Genomic DNA, 16172 nt, shown 5'->3' on the forward strand with positions numbered 1-16172 from the left:
GTTAGATAGCACAGAGAACTCTATCCAGTCTCTTGTGCTAGAACATGCTGGAAGATAATACGAGAAAAAGAAAAATACATACATTTATATGAATGACTGGGTCACTTTGCTGCGTAGCAGAAATTGACACAACATTGTAAATCCACTATACTTTAAACATTTTTAAATAATTAGTTTCATTTTATGTAAATATTTATTTGTTTAAATAATCAGTTTCCCCAGCTGTAGGTGCCGTGAGAACAGAGGCCAGGTGTCTGTTTTTCTAGCCTTCTCTTACAAGGACATAGTCCAGTGGCCGGTACTTACTAGGTGCCCAGTATATTCTGATGGAAGGAAAGAGGAATTTGGGTGGTTTGCTCAAGATCATCAAGACAGTAAGTGACAGAGGATGGAAATGCTGTCTAATCCTGACAAACTCTCTGGTCCTTAGAGGCTTTTCCACTGTGGCATCAGGCTCTGGAGGCTAAACCAGAATCTGCCTCCCTGAATGTACTTCACCCCACTCAGCCTCAGAGCCTCCTGATACCGTTGCCGTGGGGTTGCTGGGCCCTCCTAGGTTGACAGAACTTTGTTGAAACATGATGGGAGTTGACTCTGCTGGCCTGTCGCCATGGTAGCTCGTGGGGAGAACTCCAGGAGCTCGGGGCCTAGTGGGCTTTTTCTTGGGTGTTCCTCCGGCTGCTGTCGTGACCTCATCCAGGTTCGCTTTGATCCATCCTGGGTCCCTGGGCCCCGTATCCTGGGGCAGATCTCCGGGACGATCTGAGGAACAGCCCTTCCGCAGAGCTCGCAGCCATCTCCTGAGTTGGCGCGTTCCCACTTCTTTTCACTGCCTCTGCTGTGGCCCAGAGCGAGCAGCCGTGTCCCTCTGCTCCTCGGCTGTGCAGGGACACAGTGCCAGAGCTGAGCCAGACTTCTTGACCTGTCTTCTCTCTGTCCAGCTGACGTGCCTAGAAATTCTAAGCAGACACATTTTAGAGCCGTAAGCCCCTTGAACTCTGGAGAAATGCTTCTCAGAGGTCCCCTCCACACTAACATTCAGATTCCAGCTTCGGAGTCTTGCACAGGTAGTAGGGGCCCTCGGGGATGGCTCTGCCCTAACTCTTTCTTATCCAGGTGCGCTCTCAATAAACAACTCAAGTATATCAAAAGTTGAAAGAATTTTCAGCGAATATATGTTTATCTGCCATAAGTCTTATGTTATAGTTCATTTACAATATTGTCAATCCTGCTCTATAGCAAAGTCACTCAGTCATACGTATTAATACATTCTTTTTTCAGTATTTTCCATCATGGTGTAGTTCAGGAGATGGATAGAATTCCCTGTGCTATATAGTAGGATCTTGTGTTTTATCCATTCTAGATGTAATAGTTTGCATCTACTAACCCCAAACTCCATCTCCATCCCACTTCCTCCTCTCTCCCTCCTGGCAACCACAAGTCTGTTGTCCATGTCTGTGAGTCTGTTTCTGTTTTGTACATAGGTTCATTTGTGCCATAGCTTAGATTCTGCATATAAATAATATCATACATTTGTCTTTTTCTGACTTATTTACTTAGCATGAGAATATCTAGTTGCATCCATGTTGCTGCAGATGGCATCATTTTGTTCTTTTTTATGGCTGAGTAGTATTCCATGGTATATATGTACGCGTCTTCTTAACCCATTCACTTGTTGATGGACATTTAGGTTGTTTCCATGTCTTAGGTATTGTGAATAGTTCTTCTATAAACATGTAGATGCATGTATCTTTTTGAATTGTAGTTTTGTCTGGATATATCAGACGCTTTTGAATTACTGGCCCTCCGGGAGCTAGTAGCTGACCTTTCTGCAGCCTTCAGCAGGTGTTAATGGAGCGCCTTAGCGCCTGTGTAGAACTTGGGTTACAGTCAAAGGGTCTGGGTTCTCGTCCCGATTAGTTTCTTTCCTTGCTGAGCTTGGGTTCTGCAGGGACAGGGCTGCTCTGTGTTCTGTGATTGTGACGAGCTCACCTGGAGCCATTCCAGACAGTTCTGCGAGCCGAGCCGGGGAGGTGGAGTGAAGGCAGGAAGCTCTGTGTCGTGGCTGCCTGGGGCACTGTGGCGTCTCTGCCGTCTACCCTTGAACTCCTGGGAGTCAAGAGAGAGAGGTTGTTGCTCAGAAGGGCAGCTTGGAGTCAGAGAAGCCCTCAGGTTCAGCAGAGGTTATGGCAGGCACAGCTCTGCTGCATCCAGCACCTGTTGCCCTGCCCTCCTCCACTGCTGCCCCTCACCCAGCGTCAAGGCTGCGACTTTTTCAGAAGACAGTTGCCTGGAAACAAAAGAAAAAAATAGAGCAAACTCCAAGAAAATACAGAAAGGCTAAGTATAATCAATCTCCTTTAGGTACAGATTAAATTGTAGTAATATATGCAGAAGCCTTTTTAAAAATTCACTTTACAGTTTTGCAAGATGTGAAAGTTCTGGAGATCAGTTGCACAGTAACGTGAATGTACTTGTTAACACTGTCAAACTGGGTATTTAAACTTAGTTAAGACGGCACTGTCTACAGTATGTGTGTTTGCCCATAATTATTAGGATAGATGAAAAGCGAAAAAGACCAGTGAGTCTTAGACTGTTTCAGCAAGTACGTTTCCAGTCTTCTCTCCTTGGTGTGAAGAGAAGGTGCCAGGTAGCCGTTTAATAGTACACCACGGAGGAAGTGTGCAGAATGTGGAAGTCCTTTCGGGGCGTGGAACTGCGTGTCCATTGGGATTAACGTGGTAATAAGAAATCTGTTAAAACATGGGCACACCTCCTTGTGTGATTGCACTTTTTCCTTATTGTGCTTCACAGATAATTAAGGTGGTTTTTCTGTGTGTGTGTGCGTTTTTAGCGAGTTGAGGGTTTGTGACAGGCCTTCCTTGAGCAAGTCTATCAGCACCATTTTCCAGTAGCATTTGCTCACTCCGTGTCTCTTGACACATTTGGGTGATCCTCATGATATATTTTTTTTTTTTTGACAAAATGATGATTTTAATTCACTTTCAGAAAACGCTGTCACATGAGCTTGCATTAGAAAACATATGAGGCTTGGTTTTTCTGGAAATGTGAAGAAGAGAAATAACCCTTAATAGGTTCAACCGTCATTTTCCACATCTTCTTCTTGCATCCAAAGCTGTATATCGTCTCCCCAAAACACCTGCTCCAAGAGTCAACTTACCCTTTATCTCACTCCAGCCAGTACAAGCTAATTCCCCTCCACCCCACCCTTCTCCTTTCAGCCACACTGTGTGTGGGTGCCAAAGACTCTGGGCTCTGACCAATGAACAGAATTGTTCTTTAAGCCAGCAACCCACAGGCAGTGGCACCCAAGGCCCCACTCCCAGTCCCCATGGCAGGGGCCACAGAGCTGGCATTGTTTCCATTGTCTCAAGAAAAAGGAGCCAAAAGCTGACCCCAATATGGAGTTCAAATCAAGACCCATATGGAGAGAGAATGAGGGGTTCCAGGCCTAGAGTAGGCTGCAAGTTGAGGGCAGGAAAAGGGAGTTTTTGCAGTCATTCCATATTTATAATAAGAGGAAAAGTGGACACTTTCCACTGCTGTGGAAGGTACTCTACTGCTGAGCTCCAGCAGGGTCTGCCAGCACAAAAAGTCTAAACAGATCAGACCAGAACTTTGCCCCGGCTGAAGATAACAGCGATAAGTAGGAAGTCAGTATAATAATTTGCAGAAAGGTGATGTTGGGAGCCTCAGCTCCTCACGCGGCGGCCAGCCCTGCAGAGGATAACACCGTAAGAATCAAGACCGTCACTCCAGACTGGGTCGGCTGGGAGATCATCAGGCCTTTTCCTGGGCCCAGATCAAGTGTCGGGTCCCGTTCCAGCTGTGACACATGAGAGGGAGGGCGACGGCCAGTTTGGCTGTTGGATCCATGCTGGCCCTAAACACAGGGACTTCACAGGTTCCAGATGAGATTCAAAGTTCCCAGGGACCAAGGGGGCCGGCAAGCCAAAAAGAGAGACCCTGCCCTCGAGGCAGTGCCAGTGCTGCAGCGGCAAGTGGACACCGCCACAGGGAGAGACCCGCTATGGGTAGCAATATGGGGAGACAGAGGACGGTTTGAACCAGGGCTCTTATTCCAGAACCTGTCTGTCTCTTCTTTGGCGTGGTCCCCAAAGGAACAGCATTTCTGATACAGAGCTGAAGGCACCAAGGCAGTGATGGCCAACACGTCTCAACAAGAGCACAGCCATCTTGGGTTCCGGCCTGGACAGAAGCCAATTTTCTCAATATTTTAAATGTTTTCATTATTATTATGTTTGTTATGGTGATCTGTGAGCTTTGATTTTTTTTATCTTTTAAAAATTGAAGTATAGTTGATTTACAATGTTGTGTTAATTTCTGCTCTACAGCAGAGTGATTCAGTTATACATATATATATTCTTTTTTATAGTCTATTACATTTATCTCAGGATATTCAGTATAGTTCCCTGGGCTATACAGTAGGACCTTATTTATCCATTCTATATATACTAGTTTGCATCTGCTAATACCAAACTCCCACTCCATCCTTCCTCTCCCCCACCCTCCCCCTTGGCAACCACAAGTCTGTTCTCTGTGTCTGTGAGGCTGTTTCTGTTTCATAGGTAAGTTCATTTGTGTCATACTTTATTTTAAAACTTTGTATTGGAATGTAGTTGATTTATAGTGTTGTGTCAATTTCAAGTATAATGCAAAGTGAATCAGCTATCTATACACATCCATCCATTCTTTTTCAGATTCCTTTCCCATACAGGTTATTGCAGAACGTTGATAGATTTCGCTGTGCTGTATAGTAGGACCTATAGCAGTATGTGTGTGTTAATTCCATACTTCTAATTTATCTCTCTCTGCCGCATTTCTCCTTTGGTTAACCATAAGTTTGATTTTGAAATCTGAGTCTGCTTCTATTTTGTAAATAAGTTTTCATATCATTTTTAAATTAGATTTCACATATAAGTGATATCATATGATATTTGTCTTTCCCTGATTTACTTAGTATGATAATCTCTAGGTCCATCCATGTTGCTGCAAATGCCATTATTTCATTCTTTTTATGGCCAAATAATATTCCATTGTATATATGTACCACATCTTCTTTATCCATTCGTCTGTCAGCAGACATTCAGGTTGCTTCCATGTCTTGGCTATTGTAAATAGTGGTGCAATGAACATGGGGGTGCATGTGTCTTTTTGAATTATGGTTTTCTCCAGATATATGCCCAAGAGTGGGATTGCTGAATCATATGGTAGTTCTAGTTTTAGTTTTTTAAGTAACCTCCATACTGTTTGCCATAGTGGCTTTTCCAATTTACATTCCTACCAACAGTGTAAGAGGGTTCCCTTTTCTCCACAGCCTCTCCAGCATTTATTGTTTGTAGACTTTTAATGGTGGCCATTCTGACTGGTGTGAGATGGTACCTCATTGTAGTTTTTCTTTGCATTTCTGTATTAGTGATGTTTAGCATTCTTCGTGTGCTTTTTGGCCACCTATATGTTATCTTTGGAGAAATGTCTATTTAGTTCTTTGCATTAAAAAAAATTTTTTTTTCATGTAGAGTTGCACGAGATATTTGTATACTTTGGCTATTAATCCCTTGTCGGTCACTTTGTTTGCAAGATTTTCTCTCATTCTGTGGGTTGTCTTTTTATTTCATTTATTGTGTCCTTTGCTGTGAAAAAGCTTTTAAATTTAATTAGGTTTCATTTTACTTTTGTTTCTGTTTTCATTACTCTAAGAGGTGGATCCAAATAGATATTGCTGCGGTATATGTCAAAGAGTGTTCTGCCGATGTGTTCCTCTAAGAGTTTCATAGTATCCAGCCCTATGTTTTAGGTCTTTAAGCCATTTTGAGTTTATTTTTGTATATGGTGTTAGAAAATGTTCTAATTTAATTCTTTTACATGTAGCTGTCCTTTTTTCCCAGTATCACTTATTTATTGAGGAGACTATCTTTTCTCCACTGTATATTCTGCCTCCTTTGTTATATATTAGTTGACCATAGGTATATGGGTTTATCTCTGGGCTTACTGTCCTGTTCCTTTGATCTATATTTCTGTTTTTGTGCCAGTACTATACCTTTTGATAACTGGCTTTGTAGTAGAGTCTGATATTAGAGTGCCTGATTCCTCCACCTCCATTCCACCCCCCCTCCCCTGGGTTGCTTTGGCTATTCAGGGTCTTTTATTTCCACACAAATTTAAAAAATTTTTGAAATATTATTGGTAATTTGACAGGGATTGCGTTGAAACTTTTGATTGCTTTTGGTAGTAGAGTCCTTTTTGACAATATTGATTCTTCAATCTAAGAGTGTTGTATATATCTTTTTATCTGTTCTGTGTCATCTTTGATTTCTTCCTCCCTCCCTTCCTTCCTTCCTTCTTTCCTCCTCCCTCCCTCTTTCTCAGCTACACCTGCAGCATCTGGATGTTACCAGGCTATGGGGCGAATTAGAGCTGCAGCTGCTGGCCTACCCCACAGCAACCCTAGATTTGAGCTGTATCTGCAACCTTTGCCGCACCTTGCAGCAAACGCCAGAGCCTTAACCCAGTGAGGCCAAGGATCAAATCTGCATCCTCACAGACACAGTGTCAGGTTCTTAACCCACTGGGCCAGAACAGGAACTCTGTCTTTGATGTCTTTCATCAGCATCTTTTTTCTTTCTTTTTGTCTTTTTGCCTTTTCTAGGGCTGCTTCGGTGACATATGGAGGTTCTCAGGCTAGGGGTCTAATTGGAGCTGTAGCCACCGGCCTACGCCAGAGCCACAGCAATGTGGGATCCAAGCCACGTCTGCAACCTACACTACAGCTCATGGCAATGCCAGTTCTTTGACCCACTGAGCGAGGCCAGGGATCGAACCTGCAACCTCGTGGTTCCCAGTCGGATTCATTAACCACTGAGCCGCAACGGGAACTCCCTCATCAGCATCTTGTAGTTCAGAGAATATAGGGCTTTTGCCTCCTTAGGTAGTTTTAATAAATTCCTAGGTATTTGGAATGATACGTGGAATTCTTTTTTGATGTGATAAATGGAATTCTTTCTTTAATGTCTCTTTCTGATCTTTGTTAATGTATGGGAATGTGTGAGATTTCTGTGTATTAATTTTGTATGCTGCAACTTTACTTTATTCATTGATGAGCTCTTTCAGTAAGCATCTTCAGGATTTTCTGTGTGTAGTATCTTTCATCTACAAACAGTGACAGTTTTACTTCTTCTCTTCGAATTTGGATTCCTTTTATTTCTTTTCCTTCTCTGGTTGCCTTTAGCTAGAACTTCCAAAACTGTTGAATAAAAGTGGCAAGAGTTGGCATCCTTGTCTTATTCCTGATCTTAGCAGAAATACTTTCAGCTTTTTACCATTGAGAATGACCTTAGCTGTGGGTCTGTCATATGGGGCCTTTATCATGTTGAGGTAGGTTCTCTCTATACCTACTTTCTGGAAAGTTATTTTCATCATAAATTGGTGTTGGATTTTGTCAGAAGCTTTTGCTGCATCTATTGATATGACCATATGTGGGGTTATTTTTTTGTTTTGTTTTTTGTCTTTTTTGCCTTTTCTTAAGCCACTCCCAACCGCATATGGAGGTTCCCAAGCTAGGGGTCTAATCGGAGCTGTAGCCGCCGGCCTACGCCAGAGCCACAGCAACGCGGGATCTGAGCCACATCTGCAACCCACACCATAGCTCACAGCAACGCTGTATCCTTAACCCACTGAGCAAGGCCAGGGATGGAACCTGCAACCTCACGGTTCCCAGTCTGATTCATTAACCACTGCGCCACGACGGGAACTCCATGACCATAAGTTTTTTTAATTCTTCAGTTTGTTAATATGGTGTGCATTTTTTTTTAATTTCATCTATTTTTTGCTTTTTAGGGCCACACCCACAGCATAGGGAATTTCCCAGGCTAGGGATCGAATCAGAGCTGCAGCTGCCAGCCTATACCACAGCCACAGCAATGCAGGATCCAAGCCGCATCTGTGACCTACACCTCAGCTCATGGCAATGCTGGATCCTTAACCCACTGAGTGAAGCCAGGGATCGAACCCACAACCTCATGGTTCCTAGTCGGATTCGTTAACCACTGAGCCACAGAGGGAACTCCTGTCTTGTATATTGAGGTGCTCCTATATTGAGCGCACATATGTTTACAATTATTATGTCTTCTTGGATTGATCCCTTATTATGTACATTCCATCTTTGTCTCCTGTAACAGTTTTTTAAGACTATTTTTCCTCATATGAGTATTGCCATTCCAGCTTTCTTTTGATTTCCATTTACATGGAATATCTTTTTCTATCTCCTCATTTTCGTTCTGATTGTGTCCTTGGATATGAAGAAGCTCTTTTGCAGACAGCATATATATGGGTCTTATTTTTGTATCCATTTGGTAGGTCTATGTCATTGGGGGGGGGCACTTAATCCATTTACATTTAAGGTAATTCTCAATATGTGTGTACTTCCATTTATTTTTTTTATTGTTTTGGATTTGTTTTTGTAGGTTTCCTCTTTGATTCTCTTGTGATTTGATGATTAATGCAGTGTGAGGATTGATTTTCTTTTTTGTGTGTGCATCTATTGTAGTTTTTTGGTTTGCAGTTCCTGTATGGTTTTGATACAGCAGTTTACATATATACAAGATTGTTGTGAGTTGCTGGTCTCTGATTTCTAATTCATTTTCAGTATCTTGCATTTGTATTCTCTTATTCTTTCAAATGCTGATTTTGATATCATATTTGTCTGTGGATGATTTCCTACCTTTGTGCTTGCCTGTACCAGTGAACTTTTCTAGTCATAATTTTCTTGTTTCTAGTTGTGGCATTTTCTGCCCAGAGAAGTTCCTTTAGCATTTGTTATAAAGCTGGTCTGGTGGTACTTAATTCTCTTGGCTTTTACTTCTCTGTAAAGCTTTTGATTTCTCCGTTGAATCTGAATGAGAGCTTTACTGGGTAGAGTATTCTTGGTTGTAGGTTTTTCCCTTTCATGACGTTGAATATATTGTGCCACTCTCTGGCCTGCAGAGTTTCTGCTGAAAAATCAGCTGATAACCTTCAGGGGATTTCCTTGTATTTTATTTCTTGTTTTTTCCCTGTTGCTTTTAATGTTTTTTCTTTTTCTTTAACTTTTGTCAGTTTGATTAATCTGTGTCTCAGCGTGTTCTTCCGCTGGTTTATCCTGAATGGGACTCTCTGTGCTTCCTGGACTTAAAAGTGTTTCCTTTCCCATGTTAGCCAAGTTTGGGGCTCTGTTCTTTTAAGATATTTTCTCAGGTCCTTTCTCTCCCTCTGCTCCTTCTGGGACCCCTGTAATGCAAATGTGGGTACACTTAGTGTTGTCTCAGAGTCGCCTAGACTCTCCATTTCTTCTCATTCTTTTTTCTTTATTCTGTTCTGTGCCAGTGATTTCCACCACTCTGTTTTCCAGCTCACGTATTCATTCTTTTTGCCTCATTTATTCTGCTCTTGAGTCTTTGTGGTGTATTTTTCTTCTCAGTTATTATATTGTTCATCTTTGCTTGTTCTTTAAGTCTTCTAGCTCTTTGTTAAACATTTCTCATAACTTCTGGGTCTGTGCCTCTGTCCTTTTTCTAGATCTTGGATCATTATGATCATAACTCAGAGTTCTTTTCTAGGTAGATTGCCTGTCTCATCTTTATTTAGGTTTTTTTGTGGGTTTTTATCGTGTTTCTTCATCTGAGGCGTATTTCTCTGTTGTCTCATTTTGTCTAACTTTCTGTGTCTGTGGTCTCCTTTCCCAGAGACCGCAGGATCGTAGTTCCTCTCTGAGGCTGGTGTCTGCCCCCTGGTGTGTGAGACTGGTCTAGGACTTAGTGCAGGCTTCCTAGTGAGGGGGAATATTGCTTGCCCACTGTTGGGGGAAGCTGTGTCTTGTCCCTCGTTTGGGCAGGGCCTCATCAAGCAGTTTGTTTGGAGGTGGCTGTGAGCTCAGTGTGCCTTTAGGCACCTTGTCTACTGATGTGTTCCTGTCCTGCTGGTTGTGTGGCCTGAAGTGGTCCAGCACTGGAGCCTGCAGGCTGTTCTGGGACCAGGTCTTGGTGCTGAGATGTGACCTCTGGACGGTCTCATGCTGATCAGTGTTTCCTGGGGCCTCCACCACCAGTGTCCCTGCCCCCCATAGTGAGCCACAGCAGACCCTCCTCTCCCCAGGAGACCCTCCAAGATCCATAGGTGGGTCTAGCCTAGGCTCCTGTGGAGTAACTGCTTTTTGCTGGCTCTTGGTGCATGTGAGGCCTTGTGTGTCTGTTTCCCCCAGTCCTGTGCAGCACCTGCTGTCAAGCCTTGCTGGCCTTTTGAAACCAAATGCTCTGGGGTTTCCTCCTCCTGATGCCAGACCCTTAGACTGTCTTGTAGGGCTAATTTTATGTGGGAACACCCCTTTGTAGCCTGCATGGGTTTAATATTTTTGGTGTGAGGCTTTTTTTTAGTATGGATGCCTGCCACCTCTTTCCTTAGTGTATGCTGGCCTTATGTTCCTATCCCCTTGATAGGAGCTGTGACTGATGCTCTGGTGATCAGAGACTGCACTGGATATGGACTGGGGCCCCCTCTGCTCTGTTATTGTCACTGCCCTGTCACGGGCAGGGTCCCCGCCCTTGTTGTTGGAGTGGAAACCCCCAGATCTAGTTCTGAGCTGTCTCTGTGAAGTAGGCAGGATTGGAGCACTCCCACTGGTGAGGGGAGCGAGTGAGTGGCCCTCCCCTGGAGCCGATCACCTGTGAGTGTGCTCTTTTGTGTCGTCTTTCACTCGCTGTGTGGGCTCAGAAAGTACGTTATTGTTGGCACTGCTCTTGGCCCCACCTCAAGCATGGCTATGCCAGCATTTGGTCCTGGCATCTTCTCAGGCATTACTTTCACCAGGCCTCCAGCATAGGTCCACTGAAGTCAGGTGCCAGGACTGCAGTGGACTGCGGTGGTCGTGCATCTGGACCCCGTGTGGGAATTGTGGGGGTAGCTCAGGCCCGGCCTGCCCCGACACGTATGCCCCCACACAGCTCTCTGCTGCAAAGCCAGCCCCATCCCAGCTGCGGGAGCGCTCATCCATTCAGATGATCTGGAGGTGGTGGATCTGCCGCGCTGGCAGTGGAGGTGTAGACACTGTTTGCGCAGCCTCGAGGAGATGTCGCAGCTCTCCCCCCAGGGCTCAGCTCTGATTTCAGCCCCACTTCTGAGTGTGGTCATCCCGCTCGGGTCTGCTCCCAAGGCAGCGGGAGCACACGAGCCTGCCCAGGTGGGAGGGCGCTGGGGAGTGGCTGGGGGTGCATGGCACTGCCTAGGGGAGCCTCGTCTGAGCCCAAGGGGCAAGGGTACGTGCCCTGTGAAAGAGGTGCAGTGGCAGCCCTGCCCCTTGCATGCCCTTCAGCAATGGTGCCTCGCTTCCACGGTGGCCTCGCGTTTCTCTGAGAACACGCCGCACTCCCACCCCCTCAGGCTGTCCCTGTGCAGCCAGCAGCAGTCCTGTCCTCCAAACCCCAGGCCGCAGCAGCAGCCCCCACCTGCACCAGTGGCCGTGTGTCTCAGGCTGGGGCCCGCAGGATCACCCCTGTAGGTCTCACTCTCTCCTGCTTGCCACAAACCAGGCGTTGCACTTTTTTCCTCTGAACCTCCAAAGCAGCTTTTCTGTTTTCTTTCTTTCTTTTTTTCGTCTTTTTAGGGCCACACCTGAAGTATATGGAGGTTCCCCGGCTAGGGGTTGAATTAGAGCCACATCTACCGGCCTGCACCACAGCCACAGCAACACAGGATCCCAGCCGCGTTTGCGACCTACACCACAGCTCACAGCAACACCGGATCCTTAACCCACTGAGCGAGGCCAGGGGTTGAACCCCAGTCTTCATGGGTACTAGTTAGGTTCTTTACCACTGAGCCACAGTGGGAACTCCTAAAGCACCTTTTCTGTCCCAGCTGATCCCTCCACTGGTGAGGGAACCTTCTAGGGTACAGGAACCTCCCCTCTCCTTCAGCCACTCCCAGGGGCACTGATCCCATCCTGCTTCCTCTCCTTTTTCTCCCTCCCCTTTTTCGTTCATCCTACCCAGTCATGTGGAGCTTCCACTTGTCCCCTCAGGTATCTGAGGTCTGCGGCTGGGGTTCAGTAGGTGTTCTCTGAGAATTGTTCCATTTACAGACGTATTCTTTGTTTGTTGGTTTTTTGGTTTGTTTTATTTTGTTTCTGATTTTTAGGGCCGCACCCGTGGCACGTAGAGGTTCCCAGGCTAGGGGTCAAATCAGAGCTACAGCTCCCAGCCTGTGCTACAGACACAGCAACAGGGGATCCAGGCCACATCTGTGACCTACATCACAGCTGACAGCGACGCCGGATCCCTGACCCACCGAATGAGGCCAGGGTTCAAACCCACATCCTCACCCATACTAGTTGAATTGGTTTACGCTGTGCCACCAGGTGCACTCCTGTGATGTACTCTGGATGCATGTGGGAAGAGGTAAGTCCGTGTCCTGTTCTGTCGTCTTGATTTGTCCCTCCTGGGTCACGTTGCAGATTCCACAAATACGTGACAGATGGTATTTCTGCTTCTCTTCCTGACTGACTTCACTTGGTGTGATCATCTCTCTAGATCCATCCGTGTTGCTGCAGACGGCATTATTTTATTCTGTTTATGGCTGAGTAGTATTCCATTGTACACATGTCCCGTCGCTTTTTTATCCGTCCGCTTGATGTTGTTACTGTAATCGGCTCTTTAGACATGACGCTATTGTACACGTAATCAAGCGCAGGAAAAGCGTAAACAAAACAGCTCGGTGCCCTGGGAGAGCAGTGACCTATAACTCATTTTATTGGGATGCGGTGCCTCAAGGGTTCGCCTTTCATTTATGTTCTCTAAGGAAAATTTGAGTGGAGAGAAGCAGGCGACAAAAAAAAATCACCTATAATCCCGATACCAAAACATCACCAGCGAGAACATTGTGGACACTGCCTTGGGGCGTTTCGGTAGGCTCGGGCCTGTCTTTCTGTGTGGCATCCAGCTTTGAACCTTGTTTTTGACGCTTAGGTTGCGGCTCAGCCTTCAGTGTCCAATCCCTGGAGTGGGTACCGTCACTGGTTGAGGCGTTCTCCTAGTGTCAGTCATTTAGGGTTATTTCCATTTCTTTGTTTGGGGTTTTGTTTTTTGTTTTTGGCATTGTTTGCTTTTATTTGCTTACTATTTTTTTACTTTGGTGAAATACATCTAACAGAAAATTTTAGCCGTTTTTAAGCACATTAATTGCATTTATAGTGTTGTGCAACTATCACCACTGCTTGGCTACAGAATTTTCCATCGTCCCCCAGAAACTGCCCATTACACTGCTGCTCCCCATTCCCCCACACACACTGGCTACCTCTCAGCTCTTTTATGAAGTTGCCTATTCTGATACTTTATGTAAGTAGACTCAATGTTTGCCCTTTTGTGTCTGACGTATTTAGTATAATGTTTTCAAAGTACATGCTGCATGTTGTAGCATATGTACGAGAACGTTCATTGCTTTTGTGACGGACAGGCATTTCATTGGGGAGAGCGAGCTCATTCTTTTGTTTATCCACTCTTATGTCGGTGGATCCCTGGGTCGTCTCTGTCTCTTGGCTCTTGGCGAGTAGTGCTGCCGTGAGCGCTGGTGTGCGGGTGCGTGGTCCGGCTCCGTTTTCATCCTCTAGGGTGTAGGTACCAAGCATGGGATCGCTGTGTCGTGTGCCAGTTTGGTGTTTCACTTTTTGCGGGATTGCCAGACTCTTTGCTCCTTCAGTTATAAATAGTGCTTAAAGTGAGTGTCTGTACACATGAAGCTTTTTGGATGTTCCTGCTATTTCTTTAAATTCCTTAAAGTGATGAGTTCCCATCGTGGCCTAGCAGTCACAAACCCAGCTGGTATCCGTGAGGACACAGGTTCGATCCCTGGCCTCGCTCAGTGGGTTAAGGATCTGGCATTGCCAGGAGCTGCGGTGTAGGTCACAGACACGGCTTGGATCCTGCGTTGCTGTGGCTGTGGTGTAGGCCGGCATCTGTAGCTCTGATTCGACCCCTTATCCTGGGAACCTCCATACGCCACAGGTGCAGCCGTAAATAGACAAAAAATAAAAAATGAAATAACTTGTTAGGGTGAAATTAAGGGCTTCACTTAATGGGTTAAATGGCGTGACTGTGTGGGACCTCACGCCACATGCTCCTCCAAAGGGTTGAACCTCTTTTGCTGCTGCCACAGGTGTCTGAGATGCCCTTGTCCCCAGATCAGCGTGGCACGGGCTGTTTCACTGTGTTGAATCTTGGAGAAGAGCTGTTGCCGTCTCTCATGGACCTGGAATCTGGCTGCGGGGTGGCTTGGCTGACGTAGCCCCAGACCCCCAGCCCTGAGCCCTTCCCCCTCCCGTTCTCACTGTCTCTGAAGCGGACCCAGCCTGGTCCTCAGGTCCCGGTCGATCTGACTTCCCAGCCTGTCTCTGGTCTGCTCCGTCCTCCCCCCGTGCCCAGCAGCGATGAGGGCGATCCGGTTTAGGAGGTGCCCTGAGCTCCGGGGCCTCCCCCGCCACTTCCCTCCTCCCGTCTCTCCAGAAGGCCTCAGACCTCTGCCATCCCTGCCCCTTTGATTCTCACGTCTTTCCGTCTCTTCCGTCTGCTCTCCTCTCCCAGTTCTACAGCAAGTCGGGCATGCCCACCAAACACCTCTCGGACAGCGTGTGCGCCGTGTGTGGGCAGCAGATCTTTGTGGATGTCAGCGAAGAGGGCATCATCGAGAACACGTACAGGCTGTCTTGCAACCACGTGTATCCTGCCTGGCGCTCCGGGCCGCGTCTCTCCTGCCACGTGCACACTGCCCTCGGGCGGGCTCTGCCGTCCGGGCCTTTGGCGGCGGGGCGGTCACGGGAGGAGGCCTTTGGGGGAGGTGCTCCGGGAGGGAGGCCGACCCGGGGGGGGGGGGCCGCGGCAGCCTTCCGCGCCCCCACAGGGAGGAGCCCCTCCTCGTGAGCCGTGTTGGGAGGCTGGCTGGTCAGAAAGGGTCAGTCACGGGGTCTGTCAGGGGGGAGCAGCCGCTAACCGGCCCCCCGTTTCTGAGTCAAGGCCCCGAATAACACGTCTGCTCTTTGGCATGGCCTTGCTCAGCCCCGTTCTGCGCCGCGGGTTACCCGCGTCTTGCCCCATGACGGCCTAAGACGGGGCTCCTTCTCCCGTCCCCTGTGGGGACGAAGGGTCAGAGAGGAGGGAGGGCCTGCTCGCGGTTGCGGTTACAGAGCCAGGATGCGGGGAAGCCAGGCCTCGGGCCTTCCTCCAGGGCTGGCGCGCTTCTTTGAAGAGCGGCGTGGGGCCGGAGCGCCATGCTGGCTGCCCACCGTTTCCCTTGACCGGTGGTGCTCAGGTTCCATGAGTTCTGCATCCGCGGCTGGTGCATCGTGGGAAAGAAGCAGACATGTCCCTACTGCCGGGAGAAGGTCGACCTCAAGAGGATGTTCAGCAACCCGTATCCTTTGCGGGCTTCTCGCTGGGACTCGGGCGCCGTGGCCGCGCGGTGGCCTGGTGCCTGTCCACCCACCCGACTCCGGGCCGGGGAAGCCAGGGCAGGACCAGCCGCCCAGCTTCTGCTCATAGGATCCCGCAAGGGTACTCGATGGGCGTAGCAGCTCCCCTTTACTGCCTGCCTGCCTGCCTGCGCCTGGCCCTTTTGCTCCTGGTATCTGACTCGGTTCTCTAGCGCGTCGGGACCTGTGATGCGCCCTCACTCCACCGGGAGGCAGTTGAAAGGTTGACTGGCTTGTTCAGGGCGGGACAGCTGAAGAGCGCCTCTGACAAGTGGGGCTGGAGGCCGCTCTGAGCCCGCGCAGGGCCTGCCAGCTGCAGGGATGGGAAGGGATCTCCTGTGCCCGTCTGCTCTGAGCCCGGGGCCCGGCTCCTCGGAGCTGCCCCTCCTACCCGCCAGCTCACCTCCGCGTCCCCCCATCGCCTGTCTGGGAACGTGCCCGCCCCTTCTCCGGTCCCCCTCACTTCCCCTGGAATCCAGGGACCTCTCCCAGCAGCCGATTCTCTATGTCAGGGTTCCCTGTCCCTCAGACCCCAGCTGGCCTTGTGGGGCCACTGTGTCCCCCATGAGGCTCCTTGCCTGGGGCTGGTTCAGGACCAGCTACGTAAGTCCATGGTTGAGCTGAGGGACAGGGCTTCCCTGGTTCT

At 47.9% G+C, this 16172-nt stretch overlaps 1 protein-coding gene and 1 pseudogene across 3 annotated transcripts in view; one reads left to right on the forward strand and one right to left on the reverse strand.

The window, feature by feature from the left end:
- RNF121 (ring finger protein 121) overlaps positions 1–16172 on the forward strand; it is a 98671-nt gene that overhangs the window by 80424 nt on the left and 2075 nt on the right. For all 3 annotated transcript variants that reach the window (XM_003129616.4, XM_005653662.3, XM_005653660.3), the window contains 2 exons: positions 14643–14776; positions 15367–15468. In XM_003129616.4, coding sequence (XP_003129664.1) covers positions 14643–14776; positions 15367–15468 — 236 coding nt within the window. The remainder of the gene's footprint in view (positions 1–14642; positions 14777–15366; positions 15469–16172) is intronic.
- LOC110262206 lies at positions 3722–4354 on the reverse strand (annotated as a pseudogene).

Source organism: Sus scrofa, chromosome 9 (genome assembly GCF_000003025.6).
Source record: "Sus scrofa isolate TJ Tabasco breed Duroc chromosome 9, Sscrofa11.1, whole genome shotgun sequence".
NCBI lineage: Eukaryota > Metazoa > Chordata > Mammalia > Artiodactyla > Suidae > Sus > Sus scrofa.